The sequence below is a fragment of the Opisthocomus hoazin genome, chromosome 8, assembly GCF_030867145.1.
Source record: "Opisthocomus hoazin isolate bOpiHoa1 chromosome 8, bOpiHoa1.hap1, whole genome shotgun sequence".
NCBI lineage: Eukaryota > Metazoa > Chordata > Aves > Opisthocomiformes > Opisthocomidae > Opisthocomus > Opisthocomus hoazin.
The window spans coordinates 51,419,507-51,447,434 of NC_134421.1; the positions used below are offsets into that span (position 1 = coordinate 51,419,507).

Below are 27,928 nucleotides of genomic sequence, written 5' to 3' on the forward strand. Positions count from 1 at the left end.
CTTTCTGAACTGAAATGAGGACATGGAGGTGAATTCTTTAGGAAGGACAGTGTCATATTTTTCTACATCAGTGTCCTTGCTGGAACTACATGTCAAATTCCTTCTTTTATCCAGGGGAAAAAAAGGGCTTGAGGAAAAAAAAAATCTCAAAACTGGCACAGGACATGCAGCTCTTCCTCCTGGCCATATTTTTGTCTCGGGGGATAAACTTTTAATTTTCAAGTACAGTACGTGCCACATTTAAGTAAGATGACATGAAAGGTGACTATTTGCATAAAACATTTGTATTCTTGATGAAATATTGACCCCATTTCTCAAGATGTCAATGACGTATTTCCCTTCTTTTTCTGTTCCAATTAAAAATTAGTGGTGCTTGATCCCAGGAGAGACTGAGCACCAAAGTAAAATGAGATTTCAGACACTTTATCTTACATGTTATGCACTTAAGAGTTTCCTTGGCCTCCATTGTGCGGTGCTGAGGCTTGCTGCCTAAGCACATAGATTTCCTTTTGACATGTTTAATCAGTAAGAAAATATTTCAGAATTTTAGAGGCCAGGACTATGGTATTCAGGTTTGAATGCTATGCACTGTCTCTCCTTAGCTGCTGCTCCAGTTGCATGTATCTCAGCTTAACATCTGTACTCTCAGCTGAGTAGGTGGCACAAGAACTGGGTAAGGAGGTTCATAAACAGACGATGCACAGCCAGCAGGAATAATTTTTCATACAGTCCCAGGCATTTAATTTAACTTAATGTCAAAACAGGACATGACTGTCAACATGAAAAGATAACGGGCTATTCCTAAAGCAGGGTAAAATAGCTGGGAATCCATGTTTCTAGCTAAGCCCTTCTTGATGAAAATAGAACTGTTACATGCTTCTAAGACAAAAGAAAAATTTTTTCAGAGGAACTTAAATTTAAGTTAGTTACAATAAAACATTAAAAAACCCCAAAACGTAGATCCCAAGGCATTAGCACAGAATTGCGAGTGATTTACGTTGAAGGCAATTGACTGAGAGATGATAAAGAACATTCTCTGCAGTTAAAAGTGGACATTTTAAAACCTGTTTGGGTGCTTTTAAAGATTCCATTTTCCATTGCATTTTGTCTTTTATTACGTCATTTTGGCAGGTCATCTGACAGCACAATTGATGCTTCCATTTCAGGGCCTGTGTGTTTTAGTAATTAGCTGAAGGGGACAGACATGTTGTACAATAACAGTATTTGTCAGTCTAATTTGTAATCTGAGGTTAACGGAAGGATTCCTAGTGAATTCAGTCTGGTTTTGGATCTGGACTCTAAAAAGGCTAAAAATACAAACTGCGAGTCACACGCATCCGTAGAACTGTTCGGTCTGGGATGTTTTTCTTTTGAAGAGAATATCACCTAATTCTTCCCTCTCCCTTACCCCCTCTCTACAGAACTTACCTACGGAGAAGTGATTAGCTTTAAACCCCCCGACTTAAAAATGGATAGCCTGGAGATAGAACAGTGAACACAGGCAGCTCTGTCTCACCTCGCTGCACTATGAAGACTGTTAAAATAGAAGCATACCATTTAACCTGTGGTCAGACGTAGATGTTCCTATCCAAAGATGTTGGAGAAGATGTGGAAAAGCAAATGCATTATGCAGAAGCCAGATGTTGTCTGGTTTGTGTGGGGGTTTTTTTGCCTTGTAATATGAATGTATTCCCAACTCACAAAGGGTGATGAAGAACTACTTCATTCTGATAAAATTATGCACTGAGTTCTGTCGAGCTGTGTGTTCTGCATGTTTCATTTTATCAGTTGTATTGCCAAAATAAAGGTGACTTTTTAAATTAATTTTAAAATTGTACATTTAAAGCATGAATGTATACAAACATAAACATAGAAATCCCTACAAGCAATCCATTTTATTTCTGGCATTTTATCTGTCCATTTTCATTTTATTTATAGTTAGTGCCTTTATGAAGAGAGGGCATGGTAGTGAGATAGACAGAATATGCGTATGTAGTCATATCTGTGGTGGTCTTACAAATTTAATGGATGTCTCTCAAGCGATCTTAACAGCAGCTGAAAGTCAGTAAAAATAAATCTTTCTCTTCTGTTGCCATTCAAGTGTCTGTTCTCATTATTTTCCCCATGTATATTTTTTTAATCTGCACAGTGCCCGTTTGTGAGACCACTTTAATTCCGGACAGTATTCCTAACCGTGCGATCGGTGGAGTGCTGGTGAATTTGCTGGAGTTCACAGGAAGCTGCCCGGAGGGCACCATGGCAGATCTCTGTAGTCTCCTGCAAGCTTCAGCAAAGGCTGTCACGGATGGCAGTGCACAAGTACTCGGTTCACAGCTTTGAATTCAATATTCCTCATTGTTTTATTTTCCTTCACATAATCCGTGGGAAAATAATCTAATAATTGTCATTGGAAGACATGACAAAGCAAGAAGATTTAAGAATTTGTTTGTGGAAAAACAAAGTATCCATCTTGTCAGAGTTCCTTTTTAAGGAAAATTTTAAAGGCTTTCCAGCTCCGAAAAGTTGGAAAATTAAATAATAAATTGCCGGATACACCAGCTATTGAGACTTCTTAAAGAACGAAATTTATCTGATTTCCCCATTGAAGGCATAATGCTGAAACAGGAATATCCTTTCGCACGAGGTCTCGTGTGGTGTACTGGCTGGGTCTTTCTATGCACTTGTAGTGCACAGTTGTTCAGTGCTGTTCATTTTTGTGTCTCGTTCTCACTGTCAGACTCTCATTTTGGAGGTGGCTTTTTATAATATTTAGGTTTTCTGCAACTTTTGTCATTAAGATTCAGTTGTACAGCTATTACATGAGGTAATGAATTCTACTGCATTTATTTACCTTCCTCTGTATCTTTTCTATGTAAAAAGAGACGCTTTTTCTTAATAAACAGATTTTAAAAAAATGAAGTCCGAGAACTTTGATTTTTTTAGACATACTTGATACAGTATTGTTTGTCTTCCTTGAGAAATAGAAATAAGCTTTCCATCTAGAAAATGTGCTCCTAATTTGTGGACTGTTGTTGATAATGTTGGCCGATCCCCTGATATGTGCATCCAGTAGAATGCAGCCATTTGTATTCAACTTTCTACGAGGTATCTGAAAGTAAACACTTCCGTGGGGGAAGGAGCTGCGCCACCATACCTGCAAGTCCTCGGAACTGTGGTCTGGCCGTCTTTGCTTCGGCTTCCTGCGGAGCTGGGTGAGGCCTGTAATGGCCGTGCAATGACTGAATTTCATGCTGAGAAAAATAGGTGAAAAAGTTGTGAATTCTTAAATGATTTGTCTGACCATGTAATGAAAATAATCACCGAGTCATGTCTTAAATACATTTTTTTTATTTGTTTACCAGTTTACAGAAAAGTAGCTCAGTGCTTTATTTTCTCTGAAGTCTGATAATGAGCTCGCTAGCCTATTCTGCAGCTCCCTTCCAGCTGGAAGGGCAAGGACGAAATAAAGGCATTTCACAAGAACTTTCTGCATCCAACAATAATTAATTTAGTGTGGGACTTGTCGCATCATTTGTTTAATCTGGTTTCCTGGCTATGAGGGTGGCCGTCGCCACGAGCTGCAAAGGATGTGTAAAACTCTGTGGTAGGCAAGGACCAGATGGTCTGCTCGTGCTGTAGCTCTGCTGCTTGAGGTAGAAAAGACAGAAAGTTTTATATCATTTGCTCTTCTGGCAAGTCTGAATCTTCTTTAACTGTATAGCTGCAATATTACATTCAAAGATACAGTTTTTTCTAGGAGATAAATTATGTAGGAAGAATATGGTCATAGCCGCATTTAAACTAATGAAAGGTGACAGTAATGGGTTAACAAGAGCTCAGCTATTTTTAATGAAATACCATCAAAACTCATAAATCATCTCATTTTAACGTCAAGAAAAATGGTAGGGAGAGAGATGTTCTTTTCCTAGGTTTGCAAAACGAAGGTGATTTCTTCACCCTCAAAAGCCGCTAATTAAAGGATTTTTCTGGAACAGGTAACCGTTTCCCTTGTGGTAATCTGACGTGGGACTGCAGAGTGGTACCTTTATCGGTTTACAGCAGCAGGACGGGGTAATTGGGAAGCCGGTACCCACCGGGACAGAAAGGCAGAGGGCTTAGTGCTAACAATGCTTATCGTTCGAGCGCAGATGGAAAAAAACATTTGTCAACCAACACCAGCAGGAGAGGGGAGGTAAACAGCTAGGAGCGAGGGCTTTGGCAGGCTCGGTGAGCCTGTAGCACAGGTCACTTGAAAACAAATCTTAAAGAGTAAATAAATATAAAAGTAAGGATTCCATTTTATAAAAATTTATTTGCTAAAAATGACTTGAATGAAGACATTGTTTACGTGGCCCAGTAGCAGAGCCTGCTTGAACTGTGGGCTTTTAATCCCCTGACACCACTCTCACAATTGTGCTTTTGTAGGTCCTTCGTACGTTGCAAGTGGGTTTGGGGCGAGCGCCGCTGGTTTGAGCCCTCTCTGAATTGGGGTGCCCATCATCCCTGGCCACCCGCGAGGCACGGGAGGGACGCTCGGAGGAGCACGGCTGGGCTCGGGCTCCCACCGGGGCAGGACACAACGCCCCAAGAGCTTTCTCTGGTGAGCTACTGTCATGGTTAACAATTTACCTCTAATCTGAATTTACCTAATTTCAGCTTTCAGTCATGAGAGCTTGTTATCGCTCCACCTACTGAATTGAAACCACTTCTGGTATTTATTATCTCGCTGTAATCAGTGTTAAGTGCAACCCCAAGTCTAGCAATTTTATCATCACTGGAAGCAAAGGGTCTTGCAAAAGCAAAAAAAAAGTCTTTTACATACTTCTCGATCTTTTGATGTGCCCAAGTGTGCACTACATTTCTTTTAAAATCTGCATCTTTATTTTTTAAGCTCTCTACCTCGTGAGCACTGAAGCCCAGCAGCAGGAAATTGATACAGCACAGCCAAAGCAGAAATAAAGACAAGACTAAGGAAATCTCTAATTTATAATGTGCTAATGGAAAGAAAAAACAAGGTTGGTTTAGAGGAAAAGCACAGGGCTACATGGTATCACTTGCCATAAAACACAAATTCCCTCCTCCCAGAACATACAAAGTGGCTACACAAGTATGAAACAGCAGGGTTGCTAATAAGTTTGGGAATTTATAGGGGAAAAAAATAGTAGGAAATTAGGCAATCAACCCTAACAGATGAAAAAATACATTATACACCAGTAGGTCGAGATCCATTAACTGGACAGCATTGTTGCATAATTCCCATCAGGGCTCTTGGCGTGTTTTTGCTGTGGTGCAGAAGATGAAAGCAAGAGGGAAGGAGGGTCAGCAGGCTGCAGGATCCGACTGAGCGAGCTCAGCCTGGGGACAGGAGTGGGACAGCCCTTTCAAGGACAAGACGCTGGCAGGAGAAGCACCTTTGAGAGAGGTGGGGAGCAGTCAATACAAAAGCCGCTTCCTTCCTTTTTTCCGGTCACGTGCGCTCCTGGGTCATAACAAGAAAACAGACCTCCACCTCCCGACCCTCGGGACCTGGTCTGTTCAAAAAGCACCGTGTTTAGCTGCAGGCACAGAAGACTTAAGTATCCTTTGCTATATCTGTAAATTGCCCCAGAATCCCTGACAGATGAGCAGTGGTAAAGATTTAACTCTTGCTAAGAGCAAATTGCAGTGTAAGCTGGGTAAGCTCTGCCCTTTGGTAGCAGCAGAAAGAAGTTCCGCCTCAGCAAGACCAGCCTCCTCGGGAGGGAACTCGTAGCAACACCTCTGTTTGCTTTAAAAGCAGCTTCTTGTTTCTCTCACACGTGAATCGTGCTGCCAGCATTTACAGATGCAGCACGACTCTCTAAAGCTGGTCCTTAGAAAATCAGCACGCGGGCACATGTGAGAGTACCAAGTGTCATTAATTTATGAGTCTAGGCAAAAAGCATACGGGTTTTTATGGGACTAGTACCAAGAGACTCGGAAAGCTGCATTAGTGTAGCTGCCACTGACCTTCTTTCTGCTGTAAGATAAAATATTGAACTGATATCCCTAAAAGGGTCTAAGTTTTCACTGCAAGGAGGGAATATATTGTGAGTTTCCTATGCGAACGTTGCTCTTCCAACCGGTCTGACACTTAATCCATTCTATGAGGAATTTTTACATAATGAGCAAAACTGTTCAATTAGGCTTCAGTCCTGCGTGCATACGAATGCTTCATTTTGCACTCACACAGTCCCCCAGCTTCACTTATTCTCACAAATTAAGACGTGTACCATAGTACAGAGGTTTTCGGTAGTTCTTTTAGGTTCCAATTTAATCACAAGTAATACTGAACGTAGTAGAAACACTGAACCACAGTGGCAGCCCTGAGACAAATATACAGTAAATCTGCCATAACTGGCAGCCTCCACCAAGCCATACTTTGCTCCTTATAGAATAATATCCCGTAGATTAGTACTAAGATAATACATTCCCACTTCACGCTCATTTTTTCAATAGAGCCCAAAGGCTCAAATCAAGAATAAGCCCTAGTTACGTTATATTCTGGGCAAAAAAAATACAGCATACTCCTGTCCTGTCCAACTCTTTCATTAGGTTGAGATGAAAATGCAACAAATGGATGCGATGTTAAGGAGGATGGGAAAAACAGGGTGAGAGTACCACTAAGTTTCTGGCAATTTAAACAGGCAATGTGCACAACTATGTAATCACAAATACACAAAGCTATCAGAGATATCCTGTAATGCTCCTTTCATATGATTTTTGCACTGAAGTTGGGAAACTCTTCAACACAAGAGTATTTCTTCCCCTGTGCACAACAGCATCTCAGACTGTGACAGTCTGTGCTAGTTTAAAAACTGAAGTCCTACAGTTCGTTGTAGGAATGAGCATGAAGAGGACCTTTAGGCAGGCTCTGAGGAGAAAGGGTTAGGAGAGTTAAAAGGAGTTGGTTTACACATAGCTGTCTCCTGCCCTCTATGCCCGCCCCCACTTCCTCCACTCCCCTCCAGCAAGCCGGGATAACTGGGCAGTAAACAGTTACCCAGTAAGTTCTCACTTGACCTCTTGAACAAATCAAACGCCCACTTAAATTTTTTTATTTTTTTTAAAAAAACATTCAGGTGGTGCACACTTATTCCTTTCTGCCGACGGCTGAGTACCCTGGCAGCATGGCGACGCCCCAGGCGTGCTCCGTGTCACAGAAACTGGAGCTGAAGCTCCCTGCTCAGGGGTCAGAGAGACAAAACCAGAAAAGTTGCAAAATAGTTGGCAGCAGCTCCACTGGGGAAGGGTGGGGACACAATAGCATCGGAATATTTTCAGATGAAAACAGAGATTTTTTTTTTATTTAAGCTTTACTTCTTGTTGTAATAAATAAAACGGACTCACTTCCTCCATGGCATTGTATGGAAGTAGACACGCACAGAGTACTGGTTCAAAAAATAGTATTCCAGGAATCAGCTTTTGACAACTCCTCAAGTTTTTATGTTTACTGACATTTAAGGTATGTGTTACAGAACTAGAGTATTCTTATCTGAGTTGGTGTATCAAGAATAAAATGACTACGTGGAAGACGTCTTACAGACAAAAACAAACAGAAAGGTGGGAAGGTGCTTCGTTTTTCCAAGGACCTTGTATGATCTCCTGCTCTCGCCCAGTTGAATCCACGTTGCCAGTGCCTGGACTGGTGGATCAAGGTCCCGGTCCCTCTTGCTGCTCACACAGACGCACCTCCTTCGCCCAGGGCCCGGCAGCCAGCCCGCACTTCAGCTCCTGACAAACTAATATGCTTTATTTTAAAAATGGCACAGCTAATAAACAGTTTGTTCTGAGCAGCGTTGGCATCCGGCTCTCTCACCAGGCTCTGTACCTGCAGAACTTCTCAGGAAAACACGGCGAGCTTCCTCACAGTTCTCTTGCAGAACTCCTGCGCCAGCACCGAAGCCTCATGTCCAGGCTGGAGCGTAAGTTGAGCCCCCAGTCCCTGGAGAGGTGAGGAAGGCCACTGTACGCATCCCATCTACCCCATATGCTTCGCAAATGATGGCAACCTTCCAACACATTAAAAGTTGGCTCTTTAAAAAAAAACAAAAAAAAAAGGTATCAAAACAAATGTTTCTTCCTCATAACAACCTTGCCAAGCTGCCCTTCATGGGATGTGCATTAGGAAAGCAGGATTTTTGCATCATTAATGCATTTATTATTTTTTATTCATGACGTCTGAAGAAGGTCCCTTTTTGTACTATGAACTTTACAATAAACACAGGCCAAGAGCAGAAACATCTGACAGCATTCCTTTTTGCATTTACCCTGCCAAGCACACACTGCCTGGGATAAGATATGGCCATAGTATCCTATTAGTCTCCTTACAACAGATTGTCTTTGAGGAAATACATTGTCATACACCCAGCCAAGCCTAGCAGGATGCTGAGGCTCACACATCTGGTGATGCTGCTCGAAGACCTACCAGCTGCAGAGGGATCCAAGTTTCTCATCTCACTCCATGGTTTATAGACGCTCCTAATGACTTTACTGGACGAAGCATCCCTTCTTACAACAGTGCTGATTCCCCAGTCTTGTCAGTAAGCTTATCAGTCCATCTGCTGTATGTGTGACTTGATGAGGAAAAACGGTCCTGTACTTGATCTGTGCTGCTACCTCATCCATCTACAGCGAAGTGTACCTAAATACTCATACGAAGGAAAAACACGGGAAAAATAGCATTGGCCAACTTTGTCACTGAATTTAAAATATCTTACAAAAGTTGCTCTGCAATCTTCTCAGCTTCTGCACAAGAGTGATGTTGTGCTGGTGCTGGGTTAGTACTTTCGTCTACTGCATCAAAACCCTCTACTTTCTGCCTTGATAAAAAGCAAGTAGTGAGAAAGCATTATTTTGCCACAACTGGGTAAAGAAAAACAGGTGAGGGATCAAAAGCAGAACTCATCCTTACTGTACGAGACACATCTATATTTGTCATTAAAAGTAATTTAACTAATGGACTGGCTCAAAACTGAGTGGAAGGTAAGGCTGCTCCGTCCTTCACCCTTGCCCATAGCAGATTTCACTCCAGCAATTATCTGAATAGCAAACACGGCATAAAAGTGATGTCTGAAATTTAAAAAAATAAATCTGCCGGGACAGTGGATTTTAAAAGCGAACACGTATCACTAATCTAATGCTTGACACGAGCCCCACATTCCCTGCCAAACGTCAGCAGGTCGGTTCGTGCTCCCCCAGCCAGGGCAGCGGTGGGCAGAGAGTGGCACTGGGGAACGCGGCTGGGGGTGGAAGGACGCTTGTCCGGGCTTGGCCAGTTTCCAGCGCTGCTCTGCAGGCAAACCTCCAGAGGAGGGGGTCAGGGCTGCTCACCCACATTCAGTAGTCGGGCACGAAAAGGTCCAGGCCACCAAAAAGGCATCGATAATGGAACTTGACCGGATCGCCCCTTCTGAGCGAAGCCACAAACTGAACTCTACCAACAGCAAGTCCAAATCATCTAACCTCAGGAACATTGCTCAGGGGTAAATCATAGAATGGTTTGGGTTGGAAGGGACCTTAAAGATCATCTGGTTCCAACCCCCCTGACATGAGCAGGGACACCTTCCACTAGACCAGGTTGCTCAAAGCTCCATCCAGCCTGGCCTTGAACACTGCCAGGGAGGGGGCAGCCACAGCTTCTCTGGGCAACCTGTTCCATTGTTTCACCACCCTCATGGTGCAGAATTTCTTCCTGATATCTAATCTAAATCTGCCCTCTTTTAGTTTAGAGCCAGTCCCCCTTGTCCTGTCACTACACACCCTTGTAAAAAGTCCCTCTCCATCCTTCCTGCAGGCCCCTTCAGGTACTGGAAGACTGCTATAAGGTCACCCCGGAGCCTTCTCTTCTCCAGGCTGAACAGCCCCAACTCTCTCAGCCTGTCCTCGTAGGAGAGGTGTTCCAGCCCTCTGATCGTCTTTGTGGTCCTCCTCTGGACCCGCTCCAACAGATCCATGTCCTTATGCTGGGGGCTCCAGAGCTGGGAGCAGGACTCCAAGTGAGGTCTCACCAGAGTGGAGCAGAGGGGCAGAATCCCCTCCCTCGACCTGCTGGCTGCGAAGTCAGGCAAAGCAAAGGCTTTACCAGACCCCGGAGGATAAATAATTTTAATTCCATTCACACAGGAAACGCATAAAGCAATTTTCTGAAGCACGCCTTCGCCTTGGAGGCGCCGGTCCGCGCCTTTCGGCATCGGAGGCACCGGGCAGGCGGCTGCTCTCCGTGCCGCCGCCGGGCCGCAGTGCCCAGGCCTCGCTCGGAGCCGCCGGACCGCCCGTGCCCGTCGCTGTGGAGCTGTGCGGGACGCGGCCGAACCGGGGTCCGGCGGCGGGGCTGCCCTCCGCGGGGCGTGCCGAGCCCGCCTCAGCCCCGCCAGACGAACCGCCCTCACGGGCCGCTGCGGCGGCCAGCCGGGTCGCGCCGGACCCGGAACGCGACGGCGGGCCGAGCCCCGGGCGGGGACCCGCGCGGGCACCGACAGCCCCGGCACCTGTCCGTCCGTCCGTCCGTCCGCCCGCCGACGGGCCGGGCACCGCCGAGCCCAGCCGCGGGCGCTGCGGGTCCCGGCCCCGGCCCCGCCGGCGAGGTGCGGGGGGGGCGGCCGGGCCCCCCGCGGGGCGGGGACGGGAGGTGCCGCTCGCCCAAGCCCGGCCCCTCGCCGCAGCCCGGCTCGGCGGCGCTGGCCGCTCGCGCTCTCCCCGCTTTGTCGGCGGGGGTCCGCAGCGCCATGTCCTCCCCCAAGAACGGCTTCTACCGGCAGGAGATCACCAAGACCCTCTGGGAAGTGCGGGACCGCTATCGGGACCTGCAGCCGGTGGGCTCCGGCGCCTACGGAGCCGTCTGGTGAGCTTGGCCGGGCGGGGCGGCGGTCTCCGTCCCGGGCCGGGGGACGCGGCGCGGCCTCGCCCCTCTCCCCTCCCGCCTCCTTCCCCGCCAACTTTTTCCGGTCGCTGCTCCGGACCCGAGCTGGCCCCGCCCGGGGCTGCTAGGCCCCGCGGGGGTGAGGCGGGCGGCCCCGCTGCCCACCTGGCCGCCGCCGGGCCGGGCCCCGGGCGCTGCGCTGCGCCGCGGGGGAGCCCGCCCCGCGCCCGTCCCACGCCTGCTCCCATCCCCGGAGCACGCAGAGCCCCCCCCGCCCCGGAACGGGGCGGCCGGCTCGGGTCGGTGCGGGGTCTGCGCCGGGCGCCGCTCCCCGCTCCCCAAACTCTGCCTTTTCCCCTTCAAGCTCAGCCGTCGATGGGCGAAGCGGCGCCAGGGTGGCCATCAAGAAGCTGTACCGCCCGTTCCAGTCCGAGCTCTTCGCCAAGCGGGCCTACCGCGAGCTGCGCCTCCTCAAGCACATGAAGCACGAGAACGTGAGTCGGGGCGTCGCCATCTCCCCCAGGCCGCGGCTTGCGCACCCCGAAACCGGCGGGAACGCCGGGCCGGACGAGGCGGACGTGGGGCTGCGTGGAAGGCGGGAGCGTTTGGGCAGGACCCGCGTGCCCGTCTCCTGTCTGTCTGTCTGTTTGTCCTTTGCGGACGCTGGTTTGCGCGAGCTGGAGTGTCCGTGGGAAGCACCGCTTCGTGGCCGTGTAGGGAAGGCGGAGTGGGGGAGGTTAGGGCCGCGGTGGAGTTTGTGTTTAGAGTTAGAAAGTCTGAGGACCAGAAACGACCATCTCCATCACTCCGTGCCGGTGAGGCGCAGGAGAATGCAGAGCACGAGTCTGTGCCTGCACGTCTCGGGTGCCAGCATCTTTTTTTGTTTCCCTGAGCTCAGGTGAAGGTGGCTGTGGTACACATGCCTGTCTTCGGGGAGGGAGTAGGCTTTTCCCTTTTCTTTTTTATCGTTCATGAAGCATTTGAAAGTTTTGGGCTCATACTCAACGTGAAACAGAGAAAGTTCATGAATGACCAAGTAAATTGCTTTACTGGGAAGCAGAGCATAGGGTACAGAGCTCTGCACAGATTCCCACATAATGTGAAAGAAGAACAGCTGTAGAAAGAAGTGTTGAAAGTGTCATGGAGATAAAGATGCTTAGTCCTGATAGTGCCTGGTGGTTGAAGAAAAGAATGAAGGAGGAGAGATTTGGGTGAAAACAGTTTGTGTGGATTCCAGGTGAGAAAGGGTCCCAGCGTGGGCTTGGAGGATCACAGTCGTGGCTTTAAATGCTGTTCATGAAGAATGCATGTGGAAAAAAAAGAGAGTTTGGAGGGAGTTGTTAAGAATGTGTAAGAATCTGGTTTAAATGTTGATAATGTGGGAGATCAGAGCATAGCTCCATTCAGGTGGCCTGGGAGGAAAGCTAAGAGATCACAAGCAAGGATGGGAGGCACTGGTAGTAACAACAGCCAGTCATTGCCACTTAACATTATGGTACCGGCATTGTGAGTACCAGCAATATCTAGGTTTGTTTGGAAGAGTAATCTGTGGGATATCCTGACTGTCTGCAAGAAGACAGACCTTTTTGTATCCTTAAGAACCTGTGTGCCTGTTAACATTTGAGTCTGAATCTTTTAGTGCCTTTGATCATTTTACTTGATGATTCCTTTGAAGTCACCGCTTCATAACCGCTGCTGTGTGTGTTAAAGAGTTAACATTTGCAGGGAACTTCTGTGTCATGCATGGGCTTTCATACTCTCAGCATTTTCTTCACTGAACGTTTGGGAGCAGAGCAGCTCGTGCAGTTGCCAAGCTCCTAACTGTGTCCAGAATTTTGAGATTATTTTTCTTCCATTTACCAGAATAATCTGTTGGGTAGCATTTTCCACTCCTGGCGGTTTTTATGCGGTGTATGCCCTGCAGGATAATACTCTGGAACTCCTCCCTGGACTCATTTGATAATTAAAGAGCGTAGAAGAAAATGCTCACTGGGGAACGTGAGTACAATCTGTAAGAGTTACAAATCAATGTATATGAAGGAAGGGGATAATCTAGAGTCTTGGGAAACAGTTTGGGGCACAGAAAGAAGAATCTGGTCTACGTACTAAGGAGAAGTTTTACCATGAATTATGGCATCTACTTGCTAGAGAACGAAGGCTGAATAAATGATCGTGCAGGGGTTTGTGGGCACCGTGGAGGCAGAAGGTGACTGCTCCACCTGTCTGCGATGAGGCTGAGAAGGCAGTACAGCCTGTCAAGAGGATTTCCACCCGCCGTCCCTGCCTCACACCCTTCTGTCAGCCGTTTCGCCCACAGTGAATTAGGAGTAGCAGCAACGCCTTCTAGGATTTCTAGTCCTGACGCTGCTCTTGGGGTACTCCTTTAGCCGCTCTACCCGTCCAAAATGAAACCAGAGTGGCAGTATCGCTCCTCGTCAGGGTTTTCAGCACCCCCCGCCTTTGACCCACCACCATTCTGTCAAAGAGCCTCTTTTTTGCGTCTGTCCACCAAAGGCTGGGTTCACAGGCAGACAGTAAGGTCCTTTCCCATTGACACTGGCCGTCCACGGTGTGCTCTGCACACCTTTAATGATACGTGCAGTAGTGGCCGGGCAGCTGCCTGCTCGTTGTCGTTACCATTGTGGCTTCCGCGGGTCTGAATGGCCCCGGCTTAGGGGGGTGCGTATCTCCCTACAACAGAAATTAGCAGGACAGAACAGTGACTGAAGTATCTTTCCTGATTTTTCAGTTAACTAACACTTTATAGTATACTTCTATAAAATAGCAGTTACCTGTCTTTCTGGCTGTTCTATAAACACAAATGCTATTAAATATTAATAGAACTGAAGTAATTGTTTCAAAGACCACAATAAAATATCGATGCAACTGTTATCTCTGTCTTGGGTATTGGTAATCTAAATATGTAGAGGACGTTGTGTGTGGTAGACGATCTAATGGTATTGCCACTGTGGATTAGATTTGGGATATTGTTGCAACGTTGCGCTAATCTGCCAGTACAAATCTTTATCTTGCTTTTTTCCTACTTCAGGATATAAACTATTTCAAGATTCTGTTTATTTGATAGTTAAAACTACATCCTATTAGCTCTTCTGATCTTTTTTTCTTTCAAAATTACTTCTGTAGTTATGATGCATTTGATGTTGGATTGCATGAAGAGTGTGATGTTTTGTTTGATTCACTGTGATTACCTCTCGATGGACCATCTCTGCCCTTCATCGCTTTCTGGGAAGTGTTGTGTTAAGCATGTAGCAATATATTATCATAGTTTACTTAACCTTATGCCATATTCAGAATGATGGAAGAAACTGTAATGGTCTGACACACTGTGTTAAAAATAGCATCTCTGACCCTCCATTAGGGTAGCAGAAGATACCATTAAGCCCTTGCCACAGTGATATAATTCATCAGCGTGTCATGCTGCAGTGAAGAAAATGGAGGAAAACTTCTGCTTAACACCCTAGATGACCTCCATTATGGACCCTTTGAGGGACAGGCTCATCTCCTTAATGTGGAAGGTTTGTAGGGTGGCCAGGAGTCCTGTAAAAGCAAATGTAGGAGTCATTTTACTGAATTTTACTGGAATTGTGTTTTACGTTGGAAGCGATTTGCTGCTTTATTTAGGCTCTTTCAGGAGGAGGCAACTCTAGCTGCTGACATGACCATCTTTCATTATATATGCCAGACCTTTGTTCTCCCTAATGGCTCTCAAGCAGGACATTACTTAAAAGTAGTGAGGAATATTTCTGTATAAACCATGCGAAGTTGGTAGCATGGGACTTCTCATTGACGCTTTGCAGCCAAATCCAGAGGAGAGATGGTGTTGAGGACCATGAGGCAGAGACTGTGTGTGAAGGGCACCAGACCTGGCTGTTACAAGATAAATCATTGCCTTTAATGGCATTGGTACCCTTTTTTTTTTTTTTTTTTGGTAGGCCTTTTAATTTGAGAGGATCTAGGATGTTTCACAAGTATCATGAGCTATTTCTACTGCCTAAAAAGCAGTCTAACCCAGATCAATTCCTCAGACATTGCAAAAAGAGAAGTTGGTTTCCAGCAGGACAAGCTGCCGGATCACTCTGTAGCTGCATAAACAGAGATTCTGGCACCAGAGAGGGAATGGTGCGAAAATGAGGAATCAAAACAGCTAAGGCAGAATGAAGAAAGCACTGTTTTGGGGGTGGGTTTTTTCTTCATTTTTTCATGCTAGCTTGAAGTATTCATCCCACTACAGCCTTAGCAGCTCTTGATTATTTCTTTGGCATCTGCTGCATCTTGTATAGAAGAACATAGACTGTTTACCTTGAGGAAGTTTTTCCCAGTAATGCTGCTTTTGTTCCCTGTTTTTTTCCATTTTGAGATCAGCTAAACTGAGGACCCTTAAAGCTATCTGTTATGGCTCTGACTTAAAACTAAAACCAGTGAAAACATGACCAGCGTGCTAACTTTGGCCCTGGCTTTGGCTCTCAAACATTTTCATAGCTCTGCGTGTGTGTGTTCTTCTGAAGTTAATGGAGATGTCTGTGTATGCAAAGCTGAACCCAGACAAGTAAGCAGAGGTGCAGAACCTTTAGTTATATTTGGCAAATAACTTGGATTTTAGTATGGATTTGGACTGGAAGTGACACCATGATACCCACTTTTGTTGAAACGACTGCACAGTGGCTCATACTGGTCCAGTCCTGGTGCCTTTCTCGCCTCCCAGTTGCCTAAGAGAAGTTTTGAAGTTGCCAGCAGCAGTGCAAAACAGCTGGCGAGGGGAGATGGCACTGGAGAGAGGGAGAGAAAAGCAGCGGCTCGTGCTAATGCCTGGTGTCAGAACAGAGTGTGGATTTTACCCAAGTGTGGTACGTGCGTGTGTGTGTACGTGTGTGTATACCTATGTCTACATATAAGCACCCACGGGAATTCTGACGCAATTGTACCAGCTGAAGTTCTGAGTGTGTTTCTGGCATAAAATTTTTGACAAATGCCCGGTAAACGTTTCTTGGGTCAGTTAATATTCCACAGATGTTTTCCTGGAAACCCTATGTGTAAGAGGCAACTGCAGTATTTAAAGGTACTCTATATTATGCTCTCATTCGTTGCTCTGAGTGGAAATTATTCTCTGGTGTATTCCCACATCTGAAGACCAGTGTGTGTTTTGCATTATGAGAACCATGTAGCATTTTTTTCCTCTTTTGGAAGGAACTCGGGTATCCAACAGACACCAAACTGTCTGTCTCTGCAGTTACATTTCTAAGGATGATGCAGGCCTGCACTTTTTAGGTTGGCTCATATTTAATTCGATTGAATTCTTAATTTTGAAAAAATGTTGGACTTTTTATTTACGCCTACACAGTGTCAACCAAGGGAGGAGTTTGTTCCAGAGAAAATAGAGGGGCACTCTGTGTTCCTGCCTGAGAAAATCTTAAAACTGTCACCTTTTGCGGTTCATCCAGCCTGACGTGAGCATTGGAAGAGCAACAGCCTCTGCAGTGTACAAAATCAGACTGACAAGGGAGCTGGGGATGAGTGATGCCTTTACAGAGGAAAGCACACTCGCTGTGTTGGGAGAGGTTTCCCACAGCAAGTCCTGCAGGGCTGCACCAGCTAAAAATTCACATCCTTTGGGTAAACAAGTGCCAGTAAAGTGCAATGTGGGAATCCTGGCTGGAGATGGCAAATCTCCTTGTGAGTCCTTATGACAGAAAAAATACAGTTAAGACTGCATAGTTTATTGCCGTCTAAAGGTTGTAGGGGAGAAACACTCCTGGCTGCTTTTCTGCATGCTGAGAGCTTAGCACAGGTAGGGAGCTCACAGGACACCGGAGTCACTTATCTTGGTGCTCAAAAGCCAATAAATCAACATAGTGGTATCGGTTGTCACTTCTGCTTATTTTCACAAACCTGCCTAATAGGTGTTTCGCCTGGGCTGGGTTTCAGCTGATAGCCACATAGGTACACCGCAGCCTTGGGTGCTAATAAAGCAGACTGCTTATCTTAGTCCAGTAAACGAAAATGAGGAAGACAGCACTGAAACCCAAACCTTCTCTCTGGCTTGCTATCCAGTCTGGAGATGAAGATGTGTCTGCCTGCAGGATTTGGATCTGTCCAGTGTGATATATGGGTCCTTTGAAAGAAGAATGTGCTGAGGCTCAGGGGTACGGCGTGTGCCGGCTGGCAGGAGAAAAGGCAGGGAGCTCTCAGTCCATCAGCAGGCTTCCCTCGTGTCACGTAGCAGTGATTGGTGAGGAAGAAAGATGACTGTGCCTTGTGCGTGGATAGTTAAAATTCTAAAAAAGTTAAAATTCTAAAAAGATTGAGACTTTTTAGTGTAGTAGAAGGATGCAGGTGTTCTGTGATGTGGAACAGCACAGGAACATGGAGTTGAAGCTAACCCTGCAGAAAATTTAATGCAGCATAATATGTAGTTCAGTGAACTCCAGCAGGGATCTCTCTTAAAAAAACGTACTTGCCTTTGTAGCCCGAGTGCCAAATCCACTCAACTTCACTGTGTTTTCATGCGTAATATCCGCAAGAGAAAGCAGCACTTACTGTATAAGAAACATAACCTACATTACTTATTAATTTATACAAGATCTGAGTCTTTTGTTGACGTGCTGCTGCTCGCATCAGAAACTCTCCTTTACAGAAATGCAGTGGAACAGTCCTTGGGTAAAAGTAATCCAATAGGTGAAAGTGCAGGGAAGGATGGGGATGAGGAGCTCTTCGCTGTTGTGCTCCACTGCTGGAATAATGTTTGGAACAGGAGGCAGCTAAGAAGGGAATGGCAGAAACCACCTTATCAACACCAAGCTGTTACTTATTTGTTGGCTGTAGTTAAAGTTGGTCAGGGTGGTCAGTACAAATGTCTTGGGTGGGGGGGTTGGACGATGTGGCTTAGAAAGGCTGGAGACACTGCCACCCCCCAACCCCCCACTGGCTTCATAGGGCAGAGACACAATCAGCAAAGTAAATATAGTGAGTAAAAGCATACGTGTGGAAAACCAGTTAGACCAGTAGACGGATAATTTTGCGGTTACTGTGGTTTTGCTTTGCAGGAAGATGGGAGAGACACAGTATCACACTCTCTCCTTGAGATACAAGCAAGGAAGGCGCTCCGGTGGAGGCTGCAGAAATGCTGGTTGGTTACCAGTCAGATGGGCAGTAGGAAACAAGGTGCATTCATTGGAGAAATTGCCTTTTGGCAGAGTTAGTGGGGAAAAGGTGAGACCCTGAAAGGCTAGTGCTGCTGCTGGTTTCCGCAGATGCTTTTCGTTGCCATCGCAGAGTGTACTGGGTTTGTTCCTGGGCTGTGCTTCCATCTCTGATAGTGTCAGTAAGTGTGCTGAATTAACAGCAAAAGTGCACCTACAGAAGGGTTCACAGATGCCGCCGTTACATTTTGTATAGGCCATACTGTTAAAAATAAACGATTCTTGTAATTGTTTTACGGTGGCTTACTTTTGTGCTGGGACATTATCTTTAAATATCGTAAAGGTTTTTTTACAAATACTGCATGTAATTGAGAACATTTTAGACAGACACAGGGTTTTCCGTGATATTATGGAGGAGGGAGTTTCCTACACTTTGTCCAGTTCTTTTCCTTTTCCTGAAGAAGTAGCTGGACTTGCATCTTCCTCGGAGGATTCATTTTATCCTCTACCTCCTTGTGCTTAACATGCCTGCGGAAGGCTGTGACCTAAATGGAAATACTAATGACTCTGTTCCAGTACAGGAAAATCATCCCAAAGCACAGCTATTAAATAAAGATGACAGGAAAAGGAAATGGGTCCCTCACTTTTATTTTTAAATTAATTAACTATTAGTATGTCTTAATACTTTGGACACTGAAATGGGTTTCAGGATTTTTAGAAAGCTGAAGTAAGAAGAAGACAAGAAGTATTGTGAAGTCTTTGGCATGTTGAAAACATTTTCTGGTTTATTATTTAAAATTCACTTCAGCGGGAGCTGAGTGTTGCTCTGGGTGGTATTCTTCACTGCAGAGGATTTGCATCACTGTCTCCATTAGTTTGCAGCCTTACCTCAGAAGTAATGCAGATATATCTCAGGCAGCATTAAGTAACTACTGGGAACTCTGTTTACTTGAGTGGAGAAGTAATAAAATGTTAGTGAATTTTATGAAGTGTGGCTTTGGGCTGCTGTGTTCTTTATGGAAATGCATTCTCCATGCTCCTGCATTTGCCTGATGATGCCTTGGTCCACTGATGGATGTGGTGCAGCGGCCACACTGGTTCATCCTCTGCTGTCTGCCTTCTTTTTGTGATGGTGTCCCTGTGTCTTTCACTGCTACATTCCGATGTGACAGGGTTTCTTTGCTTACGTTTCTTGCTTTGGTCAATGAAGGCATGGAAATACCTTCTTGAGGAGAGCAAGCAGGACTTCTTCAGAAGTGGGGCTTAGTAGGGAAGGAAGTGCATATTGGATAAGACCACTGTTAAAATGTTAACTATTTCCTTTTAATACTGAAATCCGTGAAGAGCACACAACTTTTCTGGCTGTGTATGCTGCGTGTGTGTGTGTGCGCGCGTGTGTGTGTGCGCGCGTGTGTGTGTGCATGCGTGTGTGTGTGCGTGTGTGCGTGTCCGTAGAGCTGCATTGTGCTGCACTGTTGCCACACACATCTTCCCAGTTCCCCTCTCCTCCCTTTCTCTCCCTGCCTCCACGCAGAAATGAAAAACCTTATGTAAATCTGTCATGCAAAAAAAAAATATTCTTGCTGTAATGATAGCACGAAGGCATTACTTCAAATAATAATTACATCCTCTGTGGGTTTAATTATTATTTTATGGTAGTTATATTATTATTTAATTTATTTCATATAACAGTCCTTGGGAAAATATTATTAGTGGTTCTTTTCGAAGGTATAGGTGGCTACAAAGAAGAAGTGTTTTAATTTTCTGTCTTCACCTTTATTAGTTTTTCTATCATGTTCATCATTATGACATTGTGATAATATCCGGGCTAACTGTAGTAGTTCCCCCTGAATGTGGAAAAGATAAAAATACATGCAGTAGGGATTTCATCACAGTTGGAGACTTTTATTTAAAGCTTTAAGTAAAGGAAGTTGTCTTTCTTTTCTTGTATTTTTTCCTGCATTTCTGCTTTCGCTTCTCTCTACTTTCACGTACTTTTTTTAAAGAACTCAGTTTTGTGGCCTGATTAAGAAAGACATAGTAGTAATGTCCACAATCTATCTTTCTTGTTATCAAAGTGTTTTTTTCAGTCCTTCTTTTAGTGCTTTCATGGTAACAACAGGCAAGGTAATATGCCATTGCCCCTGGTTTCTTTCTTGCAGTTTCTAACTTTATACAGTTTTAGTTTGATGTAGAGTCTGGTGTCCTTAAATTGTATGGCTGTGGAGATAGGTCTGAACAAGGTTCTACAGGTTATTGGTCTTTTAGCTAGCAAACCCCTGCTTGCTGCTATCGATGCAGCAGCCTGCTCCTGGGAAACACTGCGAGCGGTTCAGGGCTTGGGAGGCTTTCTCTGAGCAGACAGAAGTGGTCGTGGATTAGTAGTAAGAGTAGAGAAGAAGCAACTCTAAAAGCCTGTGCTGTTTAGGCACTGCCTGGATTAAGCAGCATCCAAGCTGACATCTGGCTTTGACAATTCCAGCTACATCTTTGGGAGCATCAAGTTCTGTATGTTTAGTTTTCTGGTGTTTAAAGGGCTTGAGAGAAGCATTGGCAGTTACCAAAATGCATCTAGTCAGTTGGTACAGTTCTGCTGAAAACCATACTAGTAGGAAAAACTGTGGTGGGAAAACTGTTTTACTAGATTGTTATTTCTCTGTTGAGTGATAGAGTGCTTTTGTTTGACAAAAAATACTCTTGGGGAGAACCTAAGGTGTAAGCTCAGTAAGGTGTAAATTATATTAAGCTTTTGATAATTTACTCTTTAAAAATTATTTCTAGTTTCTTCTCTGTGCTACCCATTAGATATGATAGTCTATGTACCTAATTTACCCTGTAGCTGAAATTAGAAGACGTTTAAAGTGTTCTTTGTGGACAAGCAGCAGGCCCGGCTAGGTGAACAGCACTTATGAATACTTCAGGTTATAAACAGATTGTGTGGTTTATTTTCCACACTTCAGTGATTCACGTTAAAGCTGCTGTCTCCTCTTACATAAAACTCTTAGCCTCTGAACTTTTGTTCAAGTAAATACATTTTTTTATTTTTTATCATAGGGTCAAACAGCCCTCAGAGTTAGAAAATTAAACATTAACAAATCCTGGTGTTGCTAAGCACCACTTTAGATATTCTTTCTGCCATCTTTATACCTGTAGCTAATGTCTCACTATGGAAAAGTTTTTTATTACGTCTTTTCACTTACTGTGGAGTTCTGGGTTTTTTGTGTTAAATCAGTGTTAATCCATGGTGTGTCTTTCTCTCTCCCCTCCCTTATTTTTAGGTCATTGGAATATTGGATGTGTTCACACCAGATGTAACACTGGAGAAGTTTAATGACTTGTAAGTTCTGAGTTGTTTGTGTTTTGGAGCAGGGCATCATTGTTTGGGCAGGAGGAAGGACTGTTGCTTTTTTAAATGAAGAATTCCAAAAATGTTGCTTCATGGATTTTTTTTTTTTCTGAATTTCATCTTAATCTAACTCTTATGTGCAACTTCAAAATTGGTAGGCTGGGCTTTTCAGATTGCCATTAGAACCAGTTACCTATCTTATAAGGTGTGTACTTCTTTCAGCCCTTACTAAGTGGCAGCTTGGTTGATTCCCTAATCCACCTTTCAAGTACTGATTCCTTACCCTAAGGCCCAGGTTGCCCAAATGATAGGACAATTCTTAACCCAGACAAGTACGCTGAAAATGATGCCTGCTACACGACATGTCTCCCATGTGATCCATCCTAATTCAAGGATTAATTCGACTGCTGACGCTGCTGAATCTTTTAGTGGTTACCTGCACTGAGGTTTGTTGTACTCCCTGGCTGGTTTCCCAGTCCAGTGGTCTGGTTTTGGATCTGAAGTGAACATTAGCCTTGAAATGCCAGCTGGGCATTCTCAAGCTTTCTGTTCCTGGTGTCCCTTATCAGTACTAAGTACTGAAGATCCCAGTTTGTGATCCCAGATGAAAATTAATGGAAGTTATTGTTGCCTCCTAATTTGATCAGCTCTGTTTCTGTTACACCTGACCTTGTCTGTTCGAAGGAACCATCTAGGTGGTTTGGTTGCTGCTAGTTCAATGCTATAATCATGATTGCGAGATGCATAGCATTGCATGAATGTCTTAGTTTCCTGTCTAGGTGTCTTTGAAATATCATGGGGCTCTTGGTTGGTTTCTTTCTAACTAGTGCAGAACCTGCATTCTTCTGATAACTAGCAACTTTCCATAATCAATGACAGCGTTGGGTGACACCTCTTTATGACAATCAAAACAGATAAAAATGGAGAAACTTGGAGGGCAGGGGTATGATGATGGAATTGTTTGATAAATGGAATGATCTGTAATGTAATGTTGTCACTGAACTATAACATACAGTTATGTTTCAATTTATTTGACAAAGTTATTCTGTCCTTTTTTCTTTCTTCTTTTTTTTTTTTTTCCAGCTACCTTGTCATGCCATTTATGGGAACAGACTTGAGTAAAATAATGAAGCATGAGAAACTAACTGAAGACCGAATCCAGTTCCTGGTATATCAGATGTTGAAAGGCTTAAAGGTGTGCCGCTTTTACTATTGTTTTGATTTCACAATCGTTTTTCCTAGTAAACCATTATGGAAAGCTATACATACTTATCATTTGATAGCAGAATAAAATTTATCTCACCTTGTGTAGTAAAAATAATGACATTTTACACAGCAGTTGTTCTGTGATGATAAATGTTATCTGGGTTTTTTTTGTATGATGGTTTTGTCTGTGGCTTTTTTCAAGCAAAAAGAAAAGATAGTCATTCAAGATCTGTATAGTACGTTGATGCAGGATGGCCTTGGTTTCCACATTTGAGTACACCAGAAAGACCCTGCTGTGATTTTTAATTCCCTGCTTCCCTGGTAGTTGATTGTGGTGCTGCTTTGCCACAGCTCGTACTGTGGCTACTTGGAGAGTTTAGATACTGACAATGAAACCACTGCTGAGTTCAGAGGCAGGTCTCTGCTTGACTTGAGCCCTCAGCTTCAAATTTCTCTAATATGAAAATTTTTCCATGGCTTACCAATACTGGTCTGAGACACTGTTGCTAAGGCACTCTGCACGCACAACCTGCTGTAAGAGTAGTATCTTTCTGTGCTGTTCTGAAGAGAATATATGTATATAGATGTGTATGTGTTATATACATATATATGTGATTGGGGAGGCAGGGTGTAGATTTGTACCACACCTACATGTATGGAACATATGTAGGTATGATATATACATATAGGTATGGTATGTGTGTACTATGTGTACTATCAACCTATAGGTGTGGTATTTTGGGGTGAAAGTCTGACCTGAGAGGGACTCTGAGCCCCATTGAGTCCTAGTGCTCACACTGGTTTGGGGAAGTGTTCAAGGACCACAGCAAGTTCAGGTTTGGTCCCTAAGTGTTGAAAGTCCAGTTCTGCAAAGTACTAAAGCTCATTGCTAAATTTAAAAAGATAAGTCACTGGGATTATTTCTGTATTGAAATACCTTTCTGAGCCAGATTTCTGAATGTTTTCTGTGAAATTGAAAAGTGTACGTCCTTTACATCATATGCATGTAAATTTAAAGAGTCTCTGAAGTCTCCAAGTCTGGGACAGCTTTGATGAAGAGGAAGGACTGTGGATTTTTAGTGACAAATCTGAGTGAGAGGTGGCTGAGAGGAGCACAGGTAACTCACAAGTCCAAACTAGTAGGCACCCGAGTTAAACAGCTGTGAAAGATGTCAGAAGGGAGTCCACTGAATGAAAATAACTTTTTAAAGCCTGTTAACAGACTCTCTTTTAACAGAGATTGGAGGGAACTTCTGGAGACTGTGTAGTCCAACCCCCCTGCACAAAGCAGGGTCAAACTGGACAGGCTGCTCAGGAGCTTGTGCAGTTGGGTTTTGAGTATCTCCAAGGATGGAGACACCACAGCCTCTCTGGGCAACCTGTTCCAGGGTTCAATCTCCCTTACAGCAACATAAGTTTTTCTGATGTTGAAATGGAAATTCCTGTGTCTCACTTTTTGCCCGTTGCCTCTTATCCTTTCACTGGTCACCACTTAGAAATATCTGGTTCTGTCTTCTTTGCTGCCTGCATTAAGTATTTATGCGCATTGATAAGATGCACCATGAGCATTTTCCAAGTTAAATAATCCTGGCTGTCTCAGTTTCTCCTCTTGTATCAAATGCTCCAGTCCCGTGATTAGTTTCAAGGAGCTTCATTGAATTTGCTTCAGTGTCTCTCTTTCACTGGGAAGTCCAGCGCTGGACACAGCACGCCAGGTGTGTCTCACCAGAGCTGAGAAGAGGGGAAGGATCACCTCCCTCAAGGTGCTGGCAAACCTCTGCCTAATGCAGGAGGCTTTTGGTCATCTTTGCTGCAAGGGCACGTTGCTCATGTTCAACTTGTCCATCAGGACTTCCAGGTCCTTTTCTGCCAAGCTAGTCAGCCCCCAGCCTGTACTGGTGCATGGCATTGTTCCTTCTCAGGTGCAGGATTTTCTTGAACTTTGGTGGGTTCCTGTCAGCGCATTTCTCCAGCCACTGGAGGTCTTGCTGAATGGCAGCACAATCATGTGGTGTATGAACTTTCCTCTCAGTTTTGTATCATTTGCTGACTTGCTGAGGGTGCACTCTGTCCCATCATCCAGGTCAGTAACGAAGATATTTCAGCCCAGAAAGCCAATTGTATCCCTGGGCTGCATCAAGAGAATAGTGGCCAGCAGGTCAAGGGAGGGGATTCTGTCCCTCTAGTCTGCCCTGGTGAGACCCCACCTGGAGTCCTGCATCCAGCTCTGGAGCCCTCAGCCTAGGAAAGACGCAGACCTGTTGGAGTGGGGCCAGAGGAGGCCACAAAAATGATCCAAGGGCTGGAACACCTCTTCTGTGAGGAAAGGCTGAGAGAGTTGGTGTTGTTCAGCCTGGAGAAGAGAAAGCTCTGGACGTACCTTACTGTGGACTTTCAGTACCTAAAGGAGGCTTTTAAGAAAGATGAGGACAAACTTTTTAGGAGGACCAGTTGTGATAAAACAAAGGGTAATGGTTTTAAACTAAAAAGAGGGTAGATTTAGACTGGATATAGGGAAGAAATTTTTTACAATGAGGGTGGTGAAACACTGGCACAGGTTGCCCAGAGAGGTGGTAGATGCCCCATCCCTGGAAACATTCAAGGCCAGATTGGACGGGGCTCTGAGCAACCTGATCTAGTGGTAGATGTCCCTGCTTATTGCAGGGGGTGTACTAGGTGACCTTTAAAGGTCCCTTCCAACCCAAACTATTCTGTAATTCTATGTTAAGCAGGACTGGCCTCAGTACTGACCCTGGGGGGAGCACTGCTAGTGATGGGCCTCCAGCTGGACTTCCTGCCACTGAGCACAACCTTTTGATCCAGGCAGTTCAGCCAACTTAGTCAACATTGATCCAAGCAGTTCAGTCTACCTCACTGTCCGTTAATCTACCTTATACTTCCTCTGTCTGTGAGGGTGTTACAGGAGAGAGTTTCAAAAGCCTTGCTAGAATCAAGGTAAACAACATCAACTGCCCTCCCATCATCCACCAAGCCAGTCATCTTGTCATAGAAGGCTAACAGTTTAATCAGGCATGATTTTCCCCTTTGTAAATCCATGTTGACTACTGTCAGTCACCTCCTTGTCCTTGTTATGTTTGGAAGTGGTTTCCAGACTTCTTGGCTCATTACCTTCCCAGGGAGTGAGGTCTGGCTGCCTGGCCTTTAGTTCCTTGATCCTCTTCCTGCTTGCCCTTTTTGAAGACACGAACAATATTTGCGTTCTTCCCATTATAAGGAACATCTCCTGATTACCATGACCTTGCATGTATTATTGAGTGGCCTCAGAGTGACACTGGCCAACTTCCGTTGGCATTCATGAGTGCATCCCGTCAAGGTCCAGGGACTTGTGTCTATCTGGTTTGTTTAAATGTTCCCTAATCTGATCCTCCTCCACTGAGGGTAAGTCTTCCTTGGTCCAGACTTTCCCGGTGGTCTCAGGGACCTATGATGTGGAAAATATTACCAGTAAAGATTGAAGGAAAGAAGGCATTGAGTGCCTTAGCCTTTTCCGTGCCCCTTGTCACCTGTTGCTCTGCCCCATTTGGCAGTGGGCCTGCATTTTCCCTAGTTTTCTTTTTGCTCCTGATCTCTGTGTAGAACCTTTTCTTGTTGCCCTAGGTCAGTCACCAGGTGGGCTTCACCTTTCCTAACTCCATCTCTGTGCACTTGGACAGTGTCCCCACATTCTTGCTGGGTGACCTGACTCTGCTTCCACTTCACGTATGCTTCCTTCTTGTGTTTCAGTTTCCCTAGGAGCTCTGCATTCATCACACAGGCCTCCTGCTACCTTCGCTTGATTTTGTCTTCTAGTGCCTGCTTTTGTAACGTGCCGGCATTTTACATTATGAATTTATGAAAAGATTCATAAAAGGCTAGAAGGGACCATTCAGATTTGCTTAGTTTTGAACTGTGTAGGAAAGCTTTATCTTGTAGCTCTTCCAGTAAGTTGCGACTTAGCTGGAGCATGGCATCTGGGGAAGAATAAGAATTTCAATGTAAAATCTTCTTAAACAAAAAGTATAACCAGACTCCATCTGTAAGTTAGTTGTTGGGATTCTTTGTGATTCTCCTGGTTTTTTGCAGAGAATAACCCTGACTGTGAGCCCAGTTAAGCCTGACTGTTAATGCCCCGCTCTTTCTCAGAAATAACATTTATATTAACTTCTCTTTTATCTCTCGTATCTTCCACTTCTGTGGAATGCAGAGCCAACAGATACAGCAAAACAACATACCTTTGAATTTTACTGGCTCTCACAAAGAGGATTCTAAATGTATTAGATGTCATATACTTTGTATGTTTTCCTTCTGTTTATTATTGCTACTACTTCTTTCCTCTATTTGGCTTTTAAAAAATGGACTGTGATTATTAAAGTTGGTATCTTAAAACACAAAAAGAAGATACTCTTTAAGCTTCCTGTCCATCTGTAACCTATATTAATGTGATACGAAAATGCTTCTCAGTTTAGATTGCTACTGCAGTTCTTAAATGACAGTATTTGCTTTTTAGGTGTACAAAACTGTTGATCATAAAAAGGCTATTACTTCTTCATTATTTTTGTCTTTTGGTGACACAATTCCAAGAGAAGAAAAACCTTGACCTAGCTCTGCAGGCCTCAGCCAGGCTCTCCTGCAGTGATGGCCGTTTAATTCCCTTTGCTGCTCTGGAGATGCACGTCGTAGCGAGGCCGTGGAACGGCACTGTCTGGAACTGAATGTCGTTCCTTGGCTGTTACTTGCGCTGTACGGTTTTGGTTTTACAGTCCTGTGCCTGCAACATACAACGTAAGGGCAGACTTCCCTCTGTGCTTGTGTGGAGATAAGTGGAGTCGGTGCACTGGAAGGTGTGTTGCATAGGGATATGCAGGATCCAGGAAGAAACACAGGAAGGTCTGGCACATCTATAAGGATGCTGATTCTTCCAGATCTGTATTTGCATTGCCAGACACTATTAAAAATAAATAATATCGCAGGACAGCATACTGTTCCTGGACAAAAACATCAGGAACAGCATACCCAACAGTCCTTTGTCTCTCAGTACTTAACAGATACAGAAGGGCAAGTAAATTGTTTTACTCCCATCACAAAACTTAGTAAATATACTTTGTTGTGGAGTCCTGCATTATTAATTTCTCTTTGACCCTACCTTGCATTTTGTGTTATTCATTCAGTAGATTTTCACTCACACAGCCTTTTATGTATGCGGAGTAATTATCCTTTTTATTCTCTAGTTGGGCATTTAAGTGCTGTAATTCCCATTTTACAAATGCAGAAACTAAAGCCAGGTTTGGGGAAATTGGCTGTATTTAAACCAGAGGGAATTCACCTCCGATCTGGGCTTTG

General features: G+C 44.6%; 2 protein-coding genes across 5 annotated transcripts in view; both read left to right on the forward strand.

Annotated features, from left to right (window-relative positions):
• The window catches only part of MAPK11 (mitogen-activated protein kinase 11), a 31,511-nt gene extending 28,615 nt beyond the window's left edge, over positions 1-2,896 (forward strand). For both annotated transcript variants that reach the window (XM_075428381.1, XM_075428380.1), the window contains exon 12: positions 1,422-2,896. In XM_075428381.1, the coding sequence (XP_075284496.1) occupies positions 1,422-1,495 (74 nt within the window). In that variant the 3' untranslated portion in view covers positions 1,496-2,896. The remainder of the gene's footprint in view (positions 1-1,421) is intronic.
• A 7,781-nt stretch (positions 2,897-10,677) lies between these two features.
• Positions 10,678-27,928, forward strand: part of MAPK12 (mitogen-activated protein kinase 12) — a 45,968-nt gene continuing 28,717 nt past the window's right edge. For all 3 annotated transcript variants that reach the window (XR_012764773.1, XM_075428341.1, XM_075428343.1), the window contains exons 1-4: positions 10,678-10,861; positions 11,244-11,373; positions 21,315-21,373; positions 22,466-22,577. Coding sequence is in view for 2 of the 3 variants with exons in the window: in XM_075428341.1 (XP_075284456.1) it covers positions 10,746-10,861; positions 11,244-11,373; positions 21,315-21,373; positions 22,466-22,577 (417 nt within the window). In the remaining variant the exon portion in view is untranslated. The remainder of the gene's footprint in view (positions 10,862-11,243; positions 11,374-21,314; positions 21,374-22,465; positions 22,578-27,928) is intronic.